This window comes from Stegostoma tigrinum, chromosome 12 (genome assembly GCF_030684315.1).
Source record: "Stegostoma tigrinum isolate sSteTig4 chromosome 12, sSteTig4.hap1, whole genome shotgun sequence".
Lineage (NCBI taxonomy): Eukaryota > Metazoa > Chordata > Chondrichthyes > Orectolobiformes > Stegostomatidae > Stegostoma > Stegostoma tigrinum.
In genome coordinates this window covers 20,587,666-20,612,650 of record NC_081365.1, presented here as the reverse complement: position 1 = coordinate 20,612,650, position 24,985 = coordinate 20,587,666, and the positions used below count along the sequence as shown (strand labels likewise).

At 43.1% G+C, this 24,985-nt stretch overlaps 1 protein-coding gene across 5 annotated transcripts in view; it reads left to right on the top strand.

Moving 5' to 3' along the window:
* Window positions 1-24,985, top strand: part of dop1b (DOP1 leucine zipper like protein B) — a 154,764-nt gene that overhangs the window by 51,064 nt on the left and 78,715 nt on the right. For 4 of the 5 annotated variants that reach the window (XM_059650177.1, XM_059650179.1, XM_059650178.1 and 1 more), the window contains 10 exons: window positions 2,512-2,693; window positions 4,480-4,650; window positions 9,968-10,157; window positions 10,997-11,095; window positions 12,458-12,581; window positions 13,731-13,840; window positions 15,948-16,062; window positions 19,855-19,969; window positions 20,343-20,462; window positions 24,160-24,268. In XM_059650177.1, the coding sequence (XP_059506160.1) occupies window positions 2,512-2,693; window positions 4,480-4,650; window positions 9,968-10,157; window positions 10,997-11,095; window positions 12,458-12,581; window positions 13,731-13,840; window positions 15,948-16,062; window positions 19,855-19,969; window positions 20,343-20,462; window positions 24,160-24,268 (1,335 nt within the window). The remainder of the gene's footprint in view (window positions 1-2,511; window positions 2,694-4,479; window positions 4,651-9,967; window positions 10,158-10,996; window positions 11,096-12,457; window positions 12,582-13,730; window positions 13,841-15,947; window positions 16,063-19,854; window positions 19,970-20,342; window positions 20,463-24,159; window positions 24,269-24,985) is intronic. The other variant, XM_059650180.1, reaches the window with a different exon arrangement.

The following is a 24,985-nucleotide window of genomic DNA, read 5'->3' as shown; positions in this document are numbered from 1 at the left end:
GAAAAACTGGTTAGAATTCATGGGAAATTAGCACATCTGCTTGGGAAGGAGGGAGCTGTTCCGATGGGATGGGCTGTACCTGAATCATGCTAGGACCAGTCCTGGCGAATCTCACAACTGGGGCTGTGGAGAGTGCTTTAAACTAAATAGTCGGTGGGAGAGTTGAGTTGCATGGGAAAAGGTTGAAGTCGGGGGGTGGGGTGTCGGGTAGCTCAGAAGAGGTTATTAAAATTTCCAGAACAAGTATTAGGACAGTGTGTGGGGTCGGGGGGGGGGGGGGAAAGAAGAGTCAGGAATCTAACATTATATACAGTGGACCACTAGAGAAGGAGTGTAGTCAATAGAGGACTGAGGGTGTTGTATTTAAATGCAGCAATAGAAGAAGGTAAGCGAGCTTGTAGTGCTTATTGAAATTGTCCCGGTCAATGTTGTGGGTATCACAGACGGGTTGCAAAGGGAATTTGGAATGGGAACTAAATGTCCAAGGGTAGGGTTGTCTTGTTGGTAAAGAATTGAAACTAAATTGATAGCAAAAAGTGACAGAGTTGGAAAGGATTGAATCTGTATGGGTAGAAATACAAAGTTTAAAAGAAAAACCTTGCTGGGAGATAACAAGGTGTCGAGCTGTATGAACATAATAGGCCAAGTGGCATCAGAGAAGGAAAGCTTGACAGGAGTTGTGTACAGGCTTCCTGGCAGTAGTCAAGATGTGGGGAAGAAAATTTATCTGTAGATAGAAAAGGTATGTAAGAAAGGTAGTATTACAATAATCATGGGGAACTTCAATATGCAGCTGGACTGGGAAAATCAGGTTGTTAGTGGATCCCAAGCCAAGGAATTCTTGGAATGTCTTAGTTTTGCTCAGCAGCTTGTAGTAGAGCTCACTAAGGAATTCTGAATTTGATGTGTCACGATGCAGACTTGATTAGGGAGTGTAAGGTGAAGGACCCCCTTGAGGTAGTGACCATAATACAATAGAATTCACCTCAGCAGATTGAGAGGGAGAACTGGAATCCAATGTAACGGTATTACAGTTAAAGGCTATTGAAAGGACATTAAAGGGACCTTGCAGGGAGGATAGTGGAGCAGCAGTGGCGATGGTATCTGGTGGTACTTAGAGGTACGGCAGCAATTCATCCGAAGAACAGAACATAACTAAGGAGAAGATGAGGCCGCTACAGTCGACCAAGGGATTCCGGGACAGCATAAAAGAAAGTTTACAATGTAGTATAGATTAGTAGGAATTCAGAGAATTGGGAAGAATTAAAATCCAGTTGAGGATATCTTAAAAAATGAAATGAGGGGAGCAAAGATGAAATGAGAATAGGCTAGCTAATATTAAGCAAAATTAGAGATTATTTTAGATATGTAAGAAAGGCAAGAGTGGACATTGAACTGTTATTCGGGTGATAATAGGAAACAAAGAAATGACGGTGGAATTGAATAGGTACTTTGTATCCGTTTTCACAGTGGAAGCAGCATACCAGGAACTTCGAGGGGCAGAGGTGGAGGGATGAGTGTAGTGGCCATCACTAAGGAGAAGATGCTAGGTAAGCTGAAAGTTTTGAAGATGGGTAAATCACCCAGACAAGCATGGACTACACCCCAAGGTTTTGAAGGAGATAGTTGAGATTGCAGAGGCATAACTGGATTCAGAGGACTGGAAAATGACTAATATTACATCCCTGCTTTTAGTAAGGGAAGGAGGTAGAATCCAGGAAACTATGGACTGGTTAGCCTGACCTTGATCCTCGGTAAGAATAGAATCTTAGATTCAGAATTCGCTGAGGAGGTAACGAGCAAGTTAGATAAAGGAGAGCCAGTGGACACAACCAGTTTACATTTCCAGGAGGCCTTTGCCAAGGTGCCATGCAGTCTGCTGCTAAATAAGATGATAGCCCATCTTGTTAGAAACAAGATACTAGTGTGAATCGAGGATTGGCTGACTGGCAGAACACAGTAAGAATAAGGGTTTTTTAGGATGGCAGCTGGTGACATGTGGAATTCCACAGGGGTCAGTGTTGGGAATGCAACTACCTCAGTTAAAGCTTAGAATACTGAGAGGCCTGGATAGAATGGATGTGGAGATGATGGATCCTAGTCTGTCCTGCCAGTGGAAACAGCGGTCCACCCTTCGAGTGAAGGAATGACCCTTTCAAACTGAGGGGGAGGAGAAATTCCCTCAGCCAGAGGGTGATTTAACCTGTCAAACTCCTTGCCATGGCAGGTTGTGGAGGCCAAGTCATTGTCTGACAGATGTGTTCTTGATGAGTAAGTGGATCAATTGTCATGAGGAGAAGGCAGTAGAATAGTGTTGAGAAACATATCAACCATAATTGAATGACAGAGCAAGTTTGGGCTGAGTGATCTACTTCTGCTCCTATATCTTCTGGTCTTTTGGATCGATTTTTGAGTTTGTTGACTTCTATTTTGCATTTGTGATCTGGTAATTTGCTGCTATTTCCGAAAACAAGACTTAAGTGTTGCCTTCTTAATCTTCTATTTCTGCAGGCACTTCAGAGCAATTTGAAGTATTCCCTTCTGCCAAAAAGGTTGATCATCAGCAAAAGGCTTGCTCAGTGCTTACATCCAGCACTTCCCATTGGTGTCCATCTGAAAGCGCTAGAAACCTATGAGGTTATATTTAAAATAATCGGAACCAAATGGCTGGCCAAGGACTTATTCTTTTACAGGTGCAGTAAATAACGATTTGAACAGAAGGAAGTAATTTTGTTTAATCCAATTCATCGTAATCTATCTAGCACATTGGTTAAGCATTTATTATATGTTGGTATTTAACACTGCCTGTAGATTATAGTAATAGAACTTTAATTTACACTTGTTAAGAGTGCCATCAGGTTAATCATCTCTGCTCCATGACAACTCTGCAGGAGTTCCTCAGGGTTGTGTCCTAGGCTCAACCATTGTTGGCTGCTTCATCACTGACCTACGGCCTCTCTCCTCTCCTCTTTCCCCCTCCCCACCATTATAAAATCAGAAGTTGAAATATTGATGACTTGTGCAATATTCTTTATTCAGAACTCCTCAGAAGCAGTTCTGAAGAAGGGTCACTGGACCTAAAAAACATTTTTTCTCTCCACAGATGCTACCAAACCTGCTGAAGTTTTGCAGCAATTTCCGATTTCTAAAAAATTTTTTTTCGAAGTATCTGACCGTATCCATTTTTGATGTTTGATGACATTCACGTATCTGAACCTCCACTGGCAGTATCCTGGGGGACTTAGCATTGACCAGAAACTGAACTAGATCTGAGTGGAATAAACTACAATAGTAAATCAAGGCCAGGAACCCTTTGGAGAGCAACTCAAATCTCCCCTTCTCTTACCCCGCCCCCCCCCCCCCCCTCCCCAAACTGCATCCCAAAACCAGCTCAGCCCGTCCCTGCCTCCCTAACCTGTCCTTGCCCTCACCTATCCCCTCCTCCCACCTCACGCTGCACCTCCATTTCCTACCTACTAACTTCATCCCGCCTCCTTGACCTGTCTGTCCACCCCGGACTGACCTATCCCCCTCCCTATCTCCCCACCTATACTCTTGTCTCCACCTACCTTCTCCTTTATCCATCTTCGGTCTGCCTCCCCCTCTCTCCCTATTTATTTCAGAGCCCTGTCCCCATCCCCCTCTCTGAAGGGACCTGGCCCGAAACATCAGCTTTTGTGCTCCTCTGCTGCTTGGCCTGCTGTGTTCACCCAGCCCCACACTTTGTTATCTCGGATCCTCCACCATCAGCAGTTGCCATTATCTCTACTCCTGACTCCCCAGGTCTGTTTATCATCGATAAGATACAAGTCAAGACAATAATGAAACACACTGCACAGGACTGGATGAGTGCAGTTTGACAGCAGCCAAGACAAAACAGTGCGCTTTATTGCGATTTCCCATCCACCATCTCCAATGTTCATTCCCTCTTGCAATGATGCACATTGGTTGCAGTGTGCATCATCTACAAGACGCACAGCAGCGGCACAAGGCTCCATGAACAGTATCTTCCCAACCCACGACCTCTGCTGCCCTTGTCCTTCTGGGTAAGATGTACAAGAGGATGCCATCATGGCATATTCCTCTGAGTGCCGCATAGCATCCTGATTAGAATCCAATCGCAGTCTCTTCACTGTCACTGGGTCAAAATCTGGAACTCCCAGCAGCACAGTTGGTGTTTCAGGTAACAATCCAGTGACTGCAGTGGTTCAAAATGATAGCTCGCTACCAAGCTGTCCAAGATGATTTAGGCTTGCTGATAAAGGCTGGTCCAGCTGGCAGTTCAGATATTCTACAAACAAAAACAAACGCAGTGCTTCCCTCAGCATGTTATTTTGTGAACACGAACACTGCGCATACGGAATGTGTTTGAACCAGATGTTTATTCCTTTTTTGTGTTTATTCATTGTTCAACTCGGCTGAGCTATTCATCACTGTTCAGTTAATTTGTTTTATCTTGTTATCTGATTATTCCTGTAGCTCGGGCCTGTTTCCCTTGCTGGGAAATGCGGCTATGTCTGTGAAGCCTGTACTACTTGGGCTATATGAGAAATACTACCTCCCATTGCACAAGTCCCTGAATCCCAGCTTGCAAGCTTTCATCACAGGGCTGCTACCAGGGCTGGAGGAGGGATCAGAGATTTATGAGAGGTAAAGCCTGGTGAACCGTGTTTTTAAAATCATGTGTTGATCTCATTTATTTCTTGCTCCTGGGAAAGGAGTGTGTTGGTTTGTGCTGCAAGCCAACTTCACGCATTCAGTTTCAGAAAGTAATCTAGTGCTGCACAGGATTTGCTGGAACAACATGTCACAGGGTGGTGCAACCGTTGACCAGATGCATAAATTCTCGTTGGGCGAACGTTTTTTTTTTTTGAAATGTAGCCATTTCCATTTTGAACCAGTTTAAAATGTTAACAAATAACTCTTCAGTTGGCTCGTTGTAACAGTCTGCTGTGAAACAGTCTTGCCCCAGTTCCTGATAAGCTGAGGATGCACAGCGCAAGACTGTCCTTAACCTATGCTTGTCCCTTCTAGGTAGGATATACGAGAGGATGCAATCGTGGCAAGTTCCTCTGAGAGCCACAGATCATCCTGATTGGAATCCTGTTGCCGTCTCCTCACTGTCACTGTGTCAAAATCTGGAACTCCCAGCAGCACGGTTGGATAGAGGCCCTGAGGATAGCTTGAGAGAAAAATGGACAAATGTTGCAACCATTTTAGAGGTTTTTAAAAACATGAGGTGTACAGATGATGTGTCTTTTCCCTATAGTGGCTGACTTCAAGATCACAGTAGCATATGTTTAAGGCGAGAGGACAAAAATTTAACAAGGATGTGAGCGGCAATGTTTTTACGCAGAGGGTGGTTCGTGTGTGGAATGAACTGCCAGAGGAATGGGTGGATGCAGGTCCAGTTACAATGTTTAAAAGGCACTGGGATAAATGCATGAATAAGAAATATTTGAGGAGGTATGGGCCACGCGAAGACCAGCAGGACTGATTTGGTTTGGGGAGAATGGTTGCTGTGGACTGGTTGGACTGAAGAATCCTACATGATGGAGAGACCTTATGACTGTCAAATCTGTTGGTGAGGAATCTGGTGTGAGTGAAAACGGAGATGCATCGGTGGTTATAGTAGAGGAGTTTTTTTGCTTTGCATCTGGTCAGACAGTGAGATCCAAGAATCAGTCTGAAGCTGAATCCTGCTCCTGAATTCTGACACTTGCTTTAATACAGGGTCATAACCTTTAGTGCAATGTTTTCCAAGTACTGACATTGTCTGTCACGTGGCAGTGATCAGCATTTACAGGGTGGCAGCTGTGTTTTGGGCACAACATTGATAGTCCTTCCCCATGACATTCTTGTAACCTAAAACTGAAGATCTCTCTCCTGCAGCGTCTGTCTTCAAATTAACATCGTAACCAATCTGTTGCTGTCTCATTGGATTTGCTGCCCTGGGAGAGCGCGAGGAAATTTGAATGTTGGCAGTTAAAAAGAGGAAAAAAAACAGGGAAGATAGCTTCTATTGGCTGCCACTGTTGCTCTGGTGCAGGGCATCATTCACTATTTAATCACATTATGTGGTTTATTTTCATTCTATCTAACATTTATCATCTTTATGGCTGAAAAGTCACAGAATCCATACAGTGTGGAAGCAGGTCACTTAGCCCACCCTATGCTATCCCTGTAATTCAGCATTTCCCATGACTAGTCCACCTAAACCTGCACGTCTTTGGACTACAGGAGGAAACTAGAGTACCTGGAGGAACTCTGCAGAAAATCGCGCAAACGCCGGGAGAATGTGCAAACTCCACAAAGACAGCCAGAGGCTGGAATTGAACCTGGGTCTCTGGACGCTGAGAGATAGCAGTGATAACCACTGTGGAATAGTGTGAGCAATTGTAGGCCCTGTATCCAAGGAAGGAAGTGCTGGTATTGGAGGGAGGTCCTGAGGAGGTTTGTGAGAATAATCCCACGACGAAGGTATCTCCTTTGGAGCGGTTGAGAACTCTGGGTCTTAATATAGAAGGATGAGGGAGAATCTCACAGAATGCTGAAAGGCCTGGATAGAGTGGATGTGGTGAAGATGTTTCCACTCTTACGAGAAATGAGGACCTGCAGGCATGTCCTCAAGAATGAAGGGATGACCCTTTGGAACTGAGATGAGGCATTTCTTCAGCCAGAGGGTGGTGATTCTGGGGAACTGATTGCCATGAAAGGCTGTGAAGGCCGAGTCATTGAGTGTATTTAAGACGTAGGTTCTTGATTGATAAAGGGATCGAGGGCTACAGGGAGAAGGCAAGAGAATGCGATTGAGAAGCATGTCAGACAGGTCTGAACTGTGGAGCAGACCTGATGGGCCGAATGGTCTAATTCTGTTCCTATATCTTGTGGCCTTTAACCCTTTTCCCCATTGGAGACACAAGGTAGTGCCTTGTTCCTTGTGCTTCGGGTAGCTGCTGTCTTTTTTCCAGCATGTATCGTGTTTTTCTACTTTGATTTATGTTGCTCATGTAGGGACGTCTGACATTTATTGAGAGTTCAAATAATTTTGAAGAAAAAGACATGCACAGTGCCAGACTATCAGCACCAAGATGGTAATTTATTTGGGGTTATAATCTTGGTCTAATTTGAACACTGATGAACGCACAACACAAAATTGTTTCAATACCTCAGACTATTCGATCAAGTTCATCACTCTCTTCCTGAGTAAGAGGCTGATGTCAAGCAATTAAGTGAATATACTAGCATTTGCAAACTGCACCTACTGCCATTTGATTGATCCAACACTGCAGACTGCTGGGGGGAGAAACCAGAATGTGTAAAGCAAAGAAATATTCCAATACCCAAAATTTTTATTTACTATCACGGAGTATAAATTCCATCTCTCATTCTGCCTCAGTAGTTGAACATATTTATTAAGTAGTGCTGTACCGCGTAAGACTTGACTCCCTTAATGAAACACAGTTGAAATATCTGTGTTAAGCTAGAGCCATGGATGCTATCCCTAATCATAACGAATTGTGAAAGGTTGGAGTGGGGCGTAAAATTGGATCAGTAATTCTGCTTGCAACTCACTTAAGTGTGGTGTTTTTTTTGTGTGGATAATTTTGGTGAGGACTCATTCAGAGAATCAAAATAGCCTGAAACATGAAATAGGTTGCAAGACACTTGCCAGTTTCACCTGGAGGTGAAGTTGGGCTATTTTGATGAGGCGTTCACTTTGTCTGCAAAACTATATCACTGAATACTATATCACACTGCCTGAGAGAGAAGGGGAGGACCAATGGCCAATTTCTCAAAAGGGATGTTGGCTTGCATGCTCTGTGGCGAAGACTCATGAAAGTTAGTGATGAGTAATATCAGGGGGACCAAATGTTTGTGATGGCCTTGGGTTTGACTGGACAATATTTTGTGCCAGCAAATCTTCTTGCATATGATTGTGATACCCTAAAGCAGGTATTACAGATTAGTAAGGTTGAGTTTGATGCTCAACGTTTAGATATCAAGTTATGGAATCCTATTTAATGTGGAAAGGATCTGTAATTGACAGATTTGTCAGAACACTGAATCCCTGTTATAAAGGGTAGCTCTAAGGAACCTTTTGGGTAATATTCCCTAAGTGTTCCTATGGGTTTTGTATAGGTCCTCTCCTCTTGTGATATCAACTTTCTGGCAAGTAATGCCATGAAAAGAAGAAATGGGGCGCACTGCCCAGTATCCCTGTTCATTATCTCATATCTCACTAGAACTGTGGGAGGTAAAGTGATCAGGTTCAATTCCACACATCAGTGAGATGCAAAAAAAAATACTGTGTGGTGATTGATATGACACTGACAGATGGTCAGGATATAGTGACTAATGATCGAAAAGGATCATTGAAAATATCTCGTGCCTACATTGGCTGAGATAAAAGTAATTTTACTTGACAGCTAGAGAACACTGATATTTGATTTGCGGTGCTGCATCATCTTTTATTATGGAGGACGGGTATAGGAAGACACGTGTTTCATTAGCAGAGGGGTTAATAAACAAGGAACATCGACTTAAGTGAAGAGGTGGGAGGCTGAGACTTTATTTTCACCCAGAGGTACCAGGAATCTGGGACACTGCCTGAAAATGTGGCTGAGTCAGAAATATGCTCAACACTCAATCAGCATTTAAGTATTCGCTTGCACGCCCATTGCCTTCATGGCTATTATTGAGCCATACAGTGCGGAAACAGGCCCTTTGGCCTAATTCTCTGTGCCGACCAGCTTTCCTAAACTAAACTAATCCTACTTGCCTGCACTCGGTCCATATCCCTCTGCACCTTTTTGCTATCCTATACCTTTCCAAATGTGTCTCGAATGTTGTTCCACCCACCTCTACCGCTTCCTCTGGCAGCTCATTCCATATACACACCATTCTATGTGAAAATGTTGCCTCTTGGGTCCCTTTTTAAATCTTTCCCCTCCCACCTTAAACCTTTGCCTTCTAGTTTTGGATTCCTCCTCTCTGGATAGGGGGAAAAAGAAGCTTTGGCTATTCACTTCATCTTTGACTCATAATTTTATAAACCTCTGTAAGATCACCCTCTGCCCCTTACGCCTAAGGGAAGAAAACCCCAGCCTATCCAGCCACTACTTTATAACTCAACCCTTCCAGTCTCGGTAACATCATTGTAAATCCTTTTTTTTTTGTGTGTGTGTGTATCCTTTCCAGTTTAATCGTTCCTTAGCAGTGCAACCAGAATTGTAAGCGGTACTCCAAATGTGGCCTTCCCTATGTCTTGGTCAGCCATAACACTACGACGTCCCAACTCCTATGCTCTGACCAATGAATGCAAGCGTGCCAAAGATCACCTTCACCACCCTGCCTACCTCTGATGCCACTTGCAAAGAGCTATGTGCATGCACCCCTTTGGTCTCTGTTTGATAATATTCCCGAGGTCCTTCCTCTGAGCTATACGAGTCATGCCCTGGTTTGTCTGAGGAAAATGCAACCCCTCGCGTTGATCTAAATGAGTCTCCCTCTGCCAGCCCTTGGCCCACCAGTCTGCAAAATGCACTCGGACCTGTAACTTCTGGAGAGACATTGGGCTGATTGACCACCTCCCTGAGCTGCAAACATCTTCGTGACCAAGTATTTTAAGGCTCGATGGTGAAAATTATGGATACTTTGTTAGCTGTCCTTCCTGCCTTGTATCGCCCTCTAGCCCCAAATGTAAATTTAGAGAATCGAACCATAAATTGAAGGGTAACTTATTGCATTTAAACAAAATTGCTGATGTAGCTTTTGGACTAGGGGTTACAGCATTGGTCAATTTTACAGCAATCAGCTAACAACTTGATTTTAAGTTGTTTTTTTTTCTCCCCCTCCAATTCCTCAAGAATGACTTGGAATTGGAGTGGCGATGGTATTTTTAATTTGTTGAAGTCAAACATTTTCAGCAGTTTGTTTTCCTCTCCTCTCTCCCTCATCAATGAAGAACGGATGTCTTGCTTCAGAAGTTAATGCTGGTGGTCGGCCAGGAGGTTTTCTATGGAGCTGTGTGGGGCAGTGTCATAGTCAGCCCTTCTATTCGCCTTCCAGCCTCGCTGTTTGTTGTCAACCATATAAATAGATCTGCGTTCAGGAGAGAGCAGAAGTACATGTTTGGCACAGACCCTCGCCTTGCGGTAAGTCTGCAGGTGCAGTCCAGCTCTTTGGTTGTCTTTTTTCTGGTTTTGTTTCGCGCTCTTCTTTTGGCTGTGACTTTTCTCATTATGCAAGGAATCTGAGTTGGTTCAGCTGGTAAGTTGGAATTGGCACCAAACAATGTTGCAGCTAAGATCGCTGTTGTTAACACTGCACCTAACTGGAAATCAATGGATTTTGAAAACTGGGCAGCTTCTGTAAAAATGATTTGGTATTGAAGACCAGAATCAACCTCTGGGCCTTTGCTGACTTTATCTCCTGAAGGTTACAGCCCTATTTGAAACACAGCCTACCCATATGAAATTAATAATCTCCAAAAAAATGTTGAGAACGGCGCGGCACGGTGGCTCAGTGATTAGCACTGCTGCCTCACAGTGCCAAGGACCCAGATTTGATTGCACCCTCGGGGTGACTGCCTGTGTGGAGTTTGCACATTCTCCCCGTGACTGCGTGGGTTTCCTCCAGGTGCCCCAGTTTCCTCCCACAGTCCAAGGATGTGCACGTTAGGTGGATTGGCCATGGGAAATGTGGGGTCACAGGGATTGGCAGGAGAATGGGTCTGGGTGGGATGCTCTTCGGAGAGGGCCAGTATGGACTAGGTGGGCTGAATGACCTGGCAGTAGGGGATTGTGTGTATGAGAGAATGAGTCAAAAGAATGGTGCTCTGAGAAAAGTTGGGCCTGTTTCTCCCTCTGCCAGGTGTTGTCTGAATTGTTGAGCATTTCTGATGTTTTGTTGCTCCTGTTTCAAATTTCCAGCATTCACAGTACCTTGCCTTTTGTGCTGAGAGTTCAATGTCATTTTTTTTTTTGTTTTCCAGGTAAAAGCATTGTGTGCCTCAGTGCAAGATTCTAATGTTCTTGTACAGCGCAACACTTTAGAAATTCTGTTCTACTTTTTCCCTCTCTGCTCATGCCTGGTAAGTATTTAGCATTTTATTTTTAAATCTGTTAAATGCTTATTTCAGTTGTGGTCTGGGATTTCTCTCCGAGAATTCTAAAGCAGATTAATTTACAAGCTACAAGTACCATGCTTTGCAGGAGAAGTGACTGGCAACTGTCTCCTTGAGGCTGTGAAATAGAATCTACTGCATCACCCTAATCTTCGTAGCTGTGGGAATGGTTGGGAACATTGGTAGTATATCAGAGCGGATAAAGAATTGGCTAATAGACAGGAGGCACTGAGTAGGGATGAAGGATTCTCTCTCAGGTTGGCAATGTGCAACTCATGGGATCAGTGGTGTGTCTGCAACTTTTTTACAATACACACTAATTACTGGAGGAAAGAAATGAATGTACTGTAGCCGAGTGACGAATGAAACTGAGATCCATCCGTCTTCATGATTGATTGGATGCGAAAGATCGTTCGACTGTATTTTGAGGAATAGCAAAGAACGTATTTGGTGTTCTGGCCAAATTCTTCCCTCTATCAATCTTTAAAAGTCATTATCACATTGCTGTTTGTGGGGATTTACAGGGTGTTAATTGATTGCTGTGTTACAACACTTCAAGCAGTGTCTCCAAAACTAGTTCCAAAATGCTTCCTTGGCTATTAAGCATTTGTAGACATCTGGTAGTCTTGAAAAGCACTATATAAATGTGAGCCTTCTGAATTGAGAAATTCTTTGAAAGCAAATCCTGAGAATTGGAGTTTACTTGATGCTGCTTGGCCTGCTGTGTTCATCCAGCTCCACACTTTGTTATCTTGGATTGTACAACTACCTTTTTGAAGTAAGAATTTATGCTTCTGGTTCCATGTGGTTCCAAGGTGGATTTTGACTTTTTATTACTGAGTTGATGCCCCCTTGTCATTGGTGCAATTTTTTCAAATCAAATGTCTAAACAGAGGCTTTGTTTGCTTGTTCAGATGGATACAAAACATCCTCAAGCACTCTGGTCAACATTCCTTTGCTAACCAGTGCAATCAAAACAAAAATCACCTGGTGATTCCATGAATTCAATCGTTTATGGTTTTTGGGATTAACTTGTGACAGATTAGTTGCACGTTCACTTAATGGACAGCAAGGAACTCCTTTTCTGAAGGATTGCCTGTGAATTAAGAAGCACTTTAGAATGTTCAGAGAGTACAAAATGCTGTTCAGTCTACTCATTTGTAAAGAACGGTAAAGTTTTTCAGAGCGTTTACTAATGAATTTAAGACTTTTTTGGCAGTGCAACAGTAACATGGCCTCCCGTTAAGAACTACTTGACTGATAATGTGCACTTTTTTTGTTCACGCAGACATTTGCAATTGATGGTTGTGTTTTTTTTTTAAATGCAAGGATCCCAATAATTGTGTCGTCCGAATGACGAGGGAAGACATGGTACTTGTTCTCTCTGCGGCTCTGCACACTGTACTGAGAAGAGACATGTCCTTGAACAGACGTCTGTATGCGTGGCTCTTGGGTATGTTTGGTCTCCAAAAGAAACTTGAAAATCTTCAAAAGCATTGCTAGGTTACCTGGGTCTCTGGATTAATAGTCCAGTGATAATACCTCAAGGCCAACGCCTGGTGAGTGGCCGTTTACATAATATGGTTGTTGTTCCTGACAAATGGTGTACTGTCGCGTGAAGGAAGACTTTGGAGAAGTCTTGAAAGATGTATGAACTCTTGGCTATCTTCAAAAGTACCGAGTTTGTTCTGTAACCCCCTGCGTTTGGTTATCCAGTTTCCTGGAACTGTCCTGCAGTTCTAGTTGATAGATTTGTATCTGTGGAGGGCTGGGAAACCTGCCTGCAGCTACACTCTGGCTCAAGGAGAAGATGTGGCCGAGTGTGGAGGCCGGGGTTCAATCGTTTCCAACAGAATCCGTCCCACAGCTCAGTATAAAGCTCCTTTTTTACCCTCGTCCCGCACATTCTTTTTAAATGCCCTCCCTCATCCAGTAAAGTCATGACAGACTTTTGGTTCCTTATTGGAGGAGAAAAAAAAATTGGAGTTTTGATTTCACTCAGGGATTGGACTCTGCTGGACAATTCAGGGAACCATTGTATGGAAACTTTGCGTGCAATTGATATACAAAGGGAAGATTTTAAATTGGTTCTTCACAACACTCACATTCTGGTGGACATTGAATGCTGAGAGACCTGGGGAGATGAGGGAATACATGTGGGCGCAGGGGTGGACCCTTAGAACATTATTTAAAAATTCCTGTCTAGTTTTCTTTTTGTATCAATAATTACTTCTTCAGTAAATTATGCCTTCTTCTGAAACTTCCCCCTATTGAACATAATCTTTTGTTCGATAAGCAATTTACCCGTTAATAGGTACATGTTGTAAAGATTGCTCACCTTTTTGCATGAGAAATGTACATATAAAACCAATCTATAACTAAGCTTATCAACACCAGATATTTTTCGAATGCAGTTTTCCAAATACTTCAGTGTACTTTTTCACAAAGAGCTTTGTGGTTGTTCAGTGTATTATTGACTACAAAGAATGTTTTCCACATATCTCTGTAATTACAATCTGACGATTTAAGCTATGATTTAATTCCTTGTGCCTAACTGTGTCCTGTTGCCATTGATAAGAATGATTCACTGTGAACCTTCCAGGGACTGATATCAAAGGAGGCCATATGACTGCAGATGCAGACTTCTCCTCTTCTCCTGAAGACTGTGCCAAGACTTACTTTGAGAAACATTCCAAGGACTTGTTGGTTCGAGTAAGTACAGTTGAAAAATAGCCTTCTTTGATGTTGTCGAATTTGGGCTCACACTTCATCTGCACAAAGTTAGAAAATACAATGCCTCCAATGCGAATACTATTTTGTAAACTGTCATTAAATTTGTTTTACAATCACTTTTTTTGCTAAGGTATGAAAAATAAATCAGCAATTCTTCAACAGTAGTATTTAATTTATTTTCATAATACTATGTCCTTTCTATAATGCACTAATACAGTACTTGCACAGTTATAATGTTATATACACAGTGGAATAATGTTGAGGTTGGTTGGCTTGCTGAGCTGTTTTGTTGTTCTGCAGACATTTCGTTCTCATGCTGGGTAACATCTCGGAGATGTTACTGAGGGTGTTACCCAGCATGGTAATGAAATGTCTGTGGAACAACAAGACAGTTCGGCGAGCCAACTAACTTCAACACCCACAGCCCGAGCTACATATCTACTCTAAAACCTTTGCAATGCAATCATCTTCACAGTTGTGTGGACATTACTGGCAAGGTCAGCATGCGTTGCCGATCACTAATTCCCTTGAACTGCATGTCTTTTCTGAGAGCAGTTCAGAGTTGGCCACGTGTAGGCCGGATCAAGGAAGGATAATAGATTTCCTTCCTGAAAAGATATTTGTGAGCCGGATGGGTTCTGGCAATGATCAATGATAGTTGTCTTTGTCACCATTTCATGAGATGAAATTTGTTTTACGTTTTATTTATTGAATTCAAGTTCTGCCAGGTACTGTGTGGTACGATTTGAATTCATGTCCTTGGAGCGTTATTGCACACCTGTGGATTACAATCTCTCCTCAAACCTAAGGGAAATGTAGGTGTCACCTTGCAATAAAAGGGAAATAGTGACATTTGAGTGTGTCTCTCACTCCCTTGCAAACGAAAGGTCAAAGAGATAGGAACATAGAACATAGAACAGTACAGCACAGAACAGGCCCTTCAGCCCACAATGTTGTGCCGACCATTGATCCTCATGTATGCACCCTCAAATTTCTGTGACCATATACATGTCCAGCAGTCTCTTAAATGACCCCAATGACCTTGCTTCCACAACTGCTGCTGGCAACGCATTCCATGCTCTCACAACTCTCTGCGTAAAGAACCTGCCTCTGACATCCCCTCTATACTTTCCACCAACTAGCTTAAAACTATGACCCCTCGTGCTAGCCATTTCTGCACTGGGAAATAGTCTCTGGCTATCAACTCTATCTATGCCTCTCATTATCTTGTATACCTCAATTAGGTCCCCTCTCCTCCTCCTTTTCTCCAATGAAAAGAGACCGAGCTCAGCCAACCTCTCTTCATAAGATAAGCCCTCCAGTCCAGGCAGCATCCTGGGAAACCTCCTCTGAACCCTCTCCAAAGCATCCACATCTTTCCTATAATAGGGCGCCCAGAACTGGACGCAGTATTCCAAGTGCGGTCTAACCAAAGTTTTATAGAGCTGCAACAAGATCTCACGACTCTTAAACTCAATCCCCCTGTTAATGAAAGCCAAAACACCATATGCTTTCTTAACAACCCTGTCCACTTGGGTGGCCATTTTAAGGGATCTATGTATCTGCACACCAAGATCCCTCTGTTCCTCCACGCGGCCAAGAATCCTATCCTTAATCCTGTACTCAGCTTTCAAATTCGACCTTCCAAAATGCATCACCTCGCATTTATCCAGGTTGAACTCCATCTGCCACCTCTCAGCCCATCTCTGCATCCTGTCAATGTCCCGCTGCAGCCTACGACAGCCCTCTACACTGTCAACGACACCTCCGACCTTTGTGTCGTCTGCAAACTTGCTGACCCATCCTTCAATCCCCTCGTCCAAGTCATTAATAAAAATTACAAACGGTAGAGGCCCAAGGACAGAGCCCTGTGGAACTCAACCCTCTGGTTGATGCCAGTGAAAGGGACATGCAGGTATCTTCCATTTTCCCTCATTCACTGTTTTTTGGGGTGGTTGGGCATGTTTAATTTGGGTCCTTCAAGGACTGTAAATTTAGTGAATCATCGCTGTTACAGTTGCTCTTGAAAATGTGCTGCGAAGGAGGAAGTGTTTGTCCTTTAGAAGGAGTCTGCTTTTGTCTGCAGGCACTGATAAGAACTTTGCAGCAAGTGAATCCTGAGCCAGATCAAGAACATGGACCTCAAGCACATCAGAAGCCCTTTCGCATTTTGATAAGTTTGCTTGATAAACCTGAATTAGGTAAGTTAGCAGGTGATTTTTACATGTTTATATCTGCATTTGGAGAATGCTCCTGTTAAATCATCATAGACTCACTACTGTGTGGAAGTAGGCCATTCGGTCCATCGAATCAACACTGACCCTCCAGCTTCGCACCCAGACCCACTCTCCTACCCTATCATCCTGCATTTCCCATGGCTAACACACCTAGCCTGCACATCCTGGACACCGTATGCAATTTAGTATGGCCAGCCCACTTAACTTGTATATCTTTTGGACTGTGGGAGAAAACAGGAGCACCTGGAGGCAATCCATGCAGACTCGGGAGGACGTATAATCTCGACATCGAGGGTTGCCTGCGAGTGGACTCTAACTTGGGTCCCTAGCACTGTGAGGCAGTAATACTAACCACTGATCCACTGTGCCATCTCATGAAATTGATCTGAAATCAGTGGAAGTAAAATTAACTTCTTTTTTAAATTTTCAAAACTCCACAATGGATTATTTTGAAGTCCTTCTCAACTTGAGCTAGAGACAGTTTGTCACATCACGAAGAAATGGTGGTTTTTACAGTCAGTTTAAGGTGGCTCACAATGAGTTGGGAGCAGGCAATGGAAGGAGTGATATGCTCTCTCATCAACCTCTGAATCTCTTTCATATCTCCTCACCTTCCATGGGGTAAGAGACCAGAGCAAGTTCAGTGGCACCAACAAAGAAGGAAGGACGATCTGCAACATGGCTCGGAACACCCTCTTCGTAGAGGATCCTGCAGCTTGAGGGGCTGATGCAGTGTGTTCTAGTGTAGACAGACAGCCTCAGTTGCTTTGCCTACCAGCTCTCGGGTTGCTTGTGGCTGAATGGTTTGCACTACTGCCTTTTAGTGTCAGAGACCTGGGTTCACTTCCAGCCTCGGGTGACTGTGTGTGGAATTTGCCTGTTCTCCCCACGTCTGTGTGAGTTTCCTTCGGGTGTCCGGTTTTTCCCCCAAAGTTGGGCGCTCTGTTCTAACCTTTCCTTTCTTTTCCTAAAATTTTCAGAAACCGCACTAACTTTCGAAGCAAATGAAGTTCCTTGTCATAGTAATGTTTCACTTGATTGACTGAAGTAACATCCAAAGTTGAGCAACTTATTGCAGACTGTTTTAAGAAACTGGCGTTATAAAAATTAGAATCAGTCACGATTTAATCCATGATTATTGGACTGTCTTGTAAGATTTCTGACATGCAGCTCCATTTACATGATGAAAATTGCTAGGTAATTGGCACACAGCATGGGAAAGCTTAATTCAAATGCAGGATGTTATGGATGGTAATCTCTTAATTACACCTTCAGCTATGTACCAGTATAGGGCAATATAGGTAGATCAGGGTAATTAGAAAATGGGCAATGTTTGTAGAGCATTGCAATTTTTATAGGTGGTGTTCTTCACAAATGACATACATCTAAGAGATAGCCATAGAGCTATACAGCATGGAAAAATACCCCTTTTGGTCCAACTTGTCCGTGCTGACCAGATATCCTAGATAAATCTCGTCCCATTTGGCCCATATCCCCCTCAACTATTCCTCTGCATGTACCCATCCAGATGCCTTTTTTAAATGTTATGCAACATGACGTCTCAACTTCTATACTCAATGCAATAAAGGCAAGCGTACCAAATGCCACCTTCACGATCCTGTCTACTTGTGACTCCACTTTTCAAGAAAATATGAACCTGCTCTCCAAGGACTCTTTCAACAGCACTCCCCAGGACCTGATAAGAATGTTCTGGGCAGCAATTAAAAATGCAAGTTACCCAAATGAAGAGCGAACTGGAGCTGGATAAACAAATAAAAAGTAACAACATGCAGTTCATCATTCTGTCCTTTGATATGAGGCTGCTGTCATCTCGGGGTTGCAAGTGTCTCCTGTGAGACTTGGTTTGTCCAAACAGGCTGATTCTCAACCCAAGCACTTTGGGCACATGGGGACCAGATGTCCTAAGGGTTAGTGGGACCCAGGTTTTCGCTACTTTTTTTGGGTTCCTGCTATGCCATTGTTCAACCTCGTTATCAAGTCATCAAATGGGTCTCTAAGTATAATGTAGTTTGATGGACAAGTTGATGCTTTTCAAATGGTTGCTTTCAAGATCCTGTCAGTCATTAACAGTAATGTTAATATACTTCAAGGAGACCTTCAGGGGTGGCTTTTTCTTCCTCCCCCAGAATGTTAGATATTTTGAGAGTGGGGAAAACAGAAACTGGCAGGAGAGGCACTTGTCAGCCACCTCCACACACTGTCTAGCTCATCTTGTCTCGTTGGTTTTCAAGGGTTTTGGCTAAATGTTTGTCGAACTGTCTCCTAGAAGCACGTCAGATTTTGTTTGACAGTCATCCTGTTCAATCTGGAGAATGTGGTGGGGAAATTCTCTAGAGCTGTTCTGTGCCATTAGTCCATAGTGTCTCTTGGACTGTGCAGTTTGGCAGTGACCCCCCCTTAGATGGTCACCACTTATTTTAAAAACATCAGACTCTGAACCAGCTCAACTTTCCACAACCTGTCTTTGTCCCTGGCTGAGAAATACTCAAAGAATAGAAGAGCAAGACATTTATGCTGGAATTTAATGAGATTTGTTTGGCTTCAGCTGGAGTATTATATGCAGTTATGGGTTTATAGTTTATGAATGATGAGAACACATTGGACTGATTGCAGAAGAGATCTACAAGAATGGTTCCGGGGTGAGAAACTTCAGTAACGAAGGGAGATTGAAGAAATTGGGGCTGCGTTCTTGGAGAGAAGTTAGCTAACGGGAGATCCGATGGAAGTTTTCAAAATCCTGCACACTGTTTAGATGAGGAGAAATTTTCCCAGTTAGTAAAAAGATCAAGAGTGAGAAGTTCTAAATTTAAAGCAATTTGTAAATACCGTGTGAGGAAAAATATTTTCACCTGGAGTGTATCAGAGACAATAGGAACTGCAGATGCTGGAGAATCCAAAATAACAAGGTGTAGTGCTGGATGAATAAGATGCTGCCTGACCTGCTGTGTTCATCCAGCTCCACACTTGGTTATCTCTTTCTCACCGGGAGTGTGTTGGGTCTGAAAATCTCTGTTCACAGGTGTTGTGGAGGCAGGTTCAACTGAGGTATTAGAGGGCATTGGATGGTTTTGTTTGGTTGTTCTTTTTGTTTGCTTGTTTTCCTTTTTGTTTGTATTTACAATGTACAAAGCTAATGGGGGAATAGGCAGGAGAATGTCAGATGGCTTGTGTAGACGTGGGTTGAATTTTAGCCTCTTATAACATGACACTTCTGTGATTAAGAGGAGATAACAATATTTGTTTAGTATGTAATGAAGTTTCCCTGTAGGTTGGGATTATTGGGATGAATACCTCTCCATCCTTTTTGACTTGTGTTTTTTAAACATTCATATATGGGATGAGGACTTTGCCAGGCCAGCATTTATTGCCCATCCCTAATTGCCTAGCAGGCAGTTAAGAGCCAACTGCATTGCCATGGGTCTCTATTCATACGTAGGCCAGACCAGGTAAGGATTGCAGTTTCCTTCCCTAAAGCACATCAGTGAACCAGGTGGTTTTTCTAACAACTGCCAGTGGGTTCATGGTCATTGTTAGATTCTTAATTCCAGATTTTGATTTTTATTGAATTCAAATTTCTGCCACTTGCCATGATGGAATTTGAACCTGGCTCCCCAGAACATTATCCTGGTCTCTGGATTAATAGTCCAGTAATAATACCACCAGGCCATCTCCTTCCCTTGTATTCAGATGTGATGAGAGCAGGCTGTTGGTCATAGCACTTATTGTCTTTTATAGGCCCTCAAGTCATTGGGGATTTGCTGCTGGAAGTTATCAGAGCTTTCTACTCCATCTGCAAAGAAATGCTCGATTCTGATATCCAATCAAACCAGAATGAAAGTCTGCTTATAAGGTACAGACAAAACATCTGCTAGAATATGAATAGATGAACTTCAAAAATAAAACTGAGAATGTATCAGCTGGTGTCTGTTTGACTCTCAGTCCAATATTTTCAAACTGCATCCTGTGTTAATGTTTTGCATTTATTTTGATTGGGATTGCTGCCTGATTTTTGTAGTCCGTGGAAACTTGCATCTTTCTCAATCTTGACGGTTCTCTCTCTCACTCATCTTTGACTTAGCTTGCTTTACAGTTTTTAGGATAAAGGGTAATATCTAAACTCTGTCCTTTCTTCTTTCCCCTGAGAGAGTTTCTGGTATTTCTATCAAATTGATGCTGTAAACCCCTCGGTGTCATGATGGAATTGTTTATTTTTCCCTCCTCAGCAAAATGAAAGAAAATAAAAATGCTTCCGAAGTAATAAAGACGGTGAACGTGTTGATCAGCTCACTCAGCACGGACTACCTGTGGGATTATTTAACAAGGCTTTTTGAAGACTGTGTCAGGTAAAATCGGGGACTCCACTGTTGATGAGACAGATGTTGGCTTGGTGCTTTGGCCCCTTAGTCTCATTTTGATTTTGCTGTAAGGTTTTCTGGTGAGATGGATGGTGGAGGGCCCTTTGTTCTTATCTGTGATTCAATACCTACAGATATAATTACTGTTTGTTGAAGTTTCCCATTGCGTACGTGTAATAAAAATGAAGTTGCTGGAAAAGCTCAGCAGGTCTGGCAGCCTGTGTGAAGGAAGAATCTGAGTTAACGTTTCTGGTCCAGTGACCCTTCTGCGTACACATGTAATCTGTCTTGCGCCGTCTGAATACCGTTTGTGTTCTGCTTGTTTACTGCCACTTTATTCTATCCATCCACGCAAGCACTGTCTCTTGCAGAGCCTGAACCTTCGCAACTTTGATCCTGAGCCGCTTTGCAGATGTGCGACAACATAAAACAGGAGAGCATAGGGCCACTGTGTCTGAGCGACCACAATGCTGCTCTAAACTAACCCATCTCCCTCCATATGGCCTGTATCCCTCAGTTCCCTGCCTGTTAATTTGTCTGTCGAAATGCCTCTTGAACTTTGTAATATCTGCATCTACCACCTCCCCTGGCCGTGCATTCTAGGGACCTACCACTCTCTGTGTAAGTAAACACAACTTCCCTCGCACATCTCCTTAAACTTTTCCATCTGGCATTGTGTATTACACTCTATGGGTCATTTGCTGCCATTCCTGAAGGAGCAGCTCCTCTGTTCTCTCTGCCTGCCTCATCTTGACATAGAAGGTGTCATTAATAGTGATTGCTGACTAATTGGTGGTCTCATGTTCTGTGTACTTCCACTTGTCCAAAATGCTGCTAATGGCTATTCATCTAAAAGTCCTGCCTCTCTCACCCTAGCCTTAAGTCCCACAATGACAGTGCTTCAATTCTGTTCTTAATGTTCCAAAAAAGTGCAACAATAGCATGAGGAACAGTACCTCATTTTCTGCTTCGGCATTTTACAGCTAGGACTCAAAATTGAATTGCAAAACGTCAGACATTCTGCAGTCAGGTTCTGCTTTACACTCTTCTATTCTTTTCTTCCCCTCACTCCTTCCCAAACACTTTGTGCCTTGTTTACTTTGCTCATAGTAGAAGGGAACCCCTTTCTCCTGTTCACATTGTAATTGACATCCATTTTACGTTTCTCTTTCACCTTGATGAGCAATCCCTTTTGTCTTTTGCACTGGGCCTTCACACCATTTCTTACCCTCACTCCTCATCTGCCTGTGTCAAAAGTATTCAAAACACCATTTTCCAACCCCTTGTCAGGTCTGAAGACAAGTCATATTGAACTCAATTGGAGAGGGCTCAGAAGAGATTTACCAGGATATTGAAGGGCTGAAGAGTGAGTTATAAGGAGAGGGTGGATAGGCTGGGACTTCTTTCACTGAAGCCTCGAAGGTTGAGGAGGTGACCTTTTTATAGACATTTATAAAATTGTGAGGGACATAGATAAGGTGAATAGCAAAGGTCTTTTCCCCAAGGTTGGTGAGTTCAAAACAAGGCAGCATATTTTCAAGGTGAGAAGGGAAAGAGTTAGAAGGGCCGTGAGGGGCAAGCTTATTTTAGAGCGGTTGGTGTGTGGAATGAGCTGTCAGTGGAAGTGTTAGATCCAGGCCCGGTTATATTATTTAAAAGACATTTGGACAAGTATACGAATTGGCAAGGTTTGGAGGGATATGGGCCAAAGCGAGATGAGTTTGGTTTGGGAACCTTAGTCGGAGTGGACCAGTTGGACTTAAGGGTCAGTTTCCGTGATGTATGACCCTATCCCTGAACAAATGCTATCAGATCTCCTGAGCTTCTCCGGCATTTTGTTTTCATTCTAGATTTCAAGCATTGGCAGTATTTAGTGTTCAGTATCAAATCCTCCATTCTTATCTTCAAATCCCACTATTGGTCTCGTAGAAACCTTTCTCTGCCATCTGCTTGAGTCCTGCACCCTGTCTGCCTGCATCCTCCAATCGCAGGCATTTGTCCCAATTTTGTGCCTTTCCCCTTCACATAGCACCATTGGTGTTCCAGCCTAATGCCACACAGTCTGTTCTGTTTGGTATCTTTGCTTTGAACCTCCTGGCTAGTTCAAAAGCCTTTGTGAGACCTATTTCGCCCATTTTCCACTCCGTCATTCATTTTCCTTGTGCCATTCTGGTTTTACGGAAACAATATTGGAATACTGAAGCTAGAGAAGACAACGACCATGAGTAATGGTTTCAAAGGCTGAGGTAGGGGGTTGTAGATGCAAAAGAAAATCTAATGATACAGGGTGCATGGGATCTGAGCATCAAAGCTCAATAGAATCATAAAATCCCTGCGGGTGTGGAAGCAGGCTATTCTGCCCACTGAATCCACACCAACCCTGTAAAGAGCATCCCCCCCCCCCCCCCCGCAATATCCCTGCAACCTTGCATTAGCCGTGGCTAACCCACTGAGCCTGGAGACTACGTGGGTAAATTTAGCATGGCCAATCTACCTACCTCCACACGGGCAGTCGTCCAAGGCTGGAATCAAACCCGGTTTCCTGGTGCTGTGAGATAGCAATGCTAACCACTGTTTAGCCCACTGGGGAATGAATGCTTGGACTTTGTGGTAAAGAGGAGCTTGTGGTATTCAGGCAGATGAAGCTAATGCCTACCAGCTGAAAATGAGTTTCCTCTCACTTTCCAGCCTTAACTCTGTGGTCAAGTAGTTTACAGTACTTCATGCATGTGTAAGTAATGTCACTTGTTGTACAAACCTATTGAAATTTTACAGGGCAAGCGAATGCTGTCAAGCATTAAAAATACTGGAGCATCATTGCTTGTTTATGTATCGTTTAAAGGCAGCGTGTACTGTGGCATGGTGCTAAGGCCATGGGAATAGTAATCCACAATCTCTGGTTGAAGGCAAATGTCACCACCTGCCATGAAACCTAATAGAAATCTGGAACAAAAAGCTGGTCTCATGGTGGCCGTGTTGATTGTCGTCACCCCAACCTCACTCTACCCCTAACTTGGTTCATTTAATTTCTTTCCCTTTTCTAAAACAAGAAGGAAATATGTCGTCCTTGCCTGGTCTGACCTCCATGTCTGCAGATTTGATTTGATTTTGATTCACTGTCACGTGTACCGAAATATAGTCAAAAGCTTTGTTTTACGCCCGGTACGTGCCGATCACAGCCAGGAAAGGATGTACAGATCAAAAAGACTTGGAAGCATACAGGTTACATTATTTGAGGCAAGAGTCTATTCAACAGCCTGATAACAGCTGGAAAGAATTTGTTCCTGAACCTGCTTTATATGCATGTGTTAATTGCCCTTTCTATAATTAGGAATGGGCAAGAAATACCAGCCTAGCCAGCAATGCCTATATACAGGGCATAAATAAATCTGCCTCTCTTTCCCTAAGTGTTTGGTTTCTGTGTTTCACTTGTGGGGCAGATCTCCTTGGCAGCGTGGGTTGTAAAATGGCATAAAAACCTTGGATTTGTGAACTGTTGAAACTTCTGATGTCGTCTGATGTTTTCCCACTCTGTTCTGTTTGTTTGAAATAAATAACTGCCAACTCGTAACTGTGTGCGATTGAAGCACGTTCCAAACTACTGTTTGAAGCTCTTGTCTATGAAATGGTGAGTCATTAGTTGAAATTACATGCAAAATGGTGACTGATGTTCTATGGTTTACAGGAACCGATCTCGACCAGTAAATCATATGGTGGACGACAGTCCAAGTTCTCCTGCAACTGTTCAAGAGCTCTGCTGTCTGCTCGTGTTCCTCTTGGAAGTCATTCCACTGGTAAATCAGTATTATCTACTTAATGTTTTCTCAGTCTGGAAAGAACTTTAAAACACTCATATTCAAATTTGTCCCTTAGGTTGTTTTCTTACATCATGTGTCCCATGTTGTAATAGTTGGTCTCTAATGTAATTTGTTTTAAGATTAGTGAAAGAAAACATGCACGTGTGCTACATCTTTCATGGCATTTGGATGTACCAAAGTGCACTCTAAAGTCAGGAAAATACTTAAGGTTGTTGCATTGGAGGTCATGTGATAGTCGGCCCCTTGGATTGTCTGTTTGCTTTTTTTTGCTGTTCATGGGATGTTGGCGTCACTGGCGAGGCCAGCATTTATTACCCATACCCCAATCGCTTGAAGGGTATTTAAGAGTCAACCATATTGCTGTGGCTCTCAAGTTGCACGTAGTCCAGACCAGGTAAGAATGGCAGATTTCCTTCCCTTAAGGGACATTCATGAACCAGATCAACAGTGGTTACATGGTCACCATTAGACTGTGTCTTTTTAGTCCAGGTGTTTATTCAGTTCAAATTTCACCAACTACCATGATGGGATTTGAACCCTTGTCTCCAAAAGATTTATTCTGGGAATCTGGGTTGTTAGTCCACTCATGTTACAGTTGTGCCATGGCTCCACAAATATTGGCCAGAACAACTAGGACCAAACAGCTGATTGTGCAGCATACAGAACTCCATCGTAACCAGAAAGTTATGATGC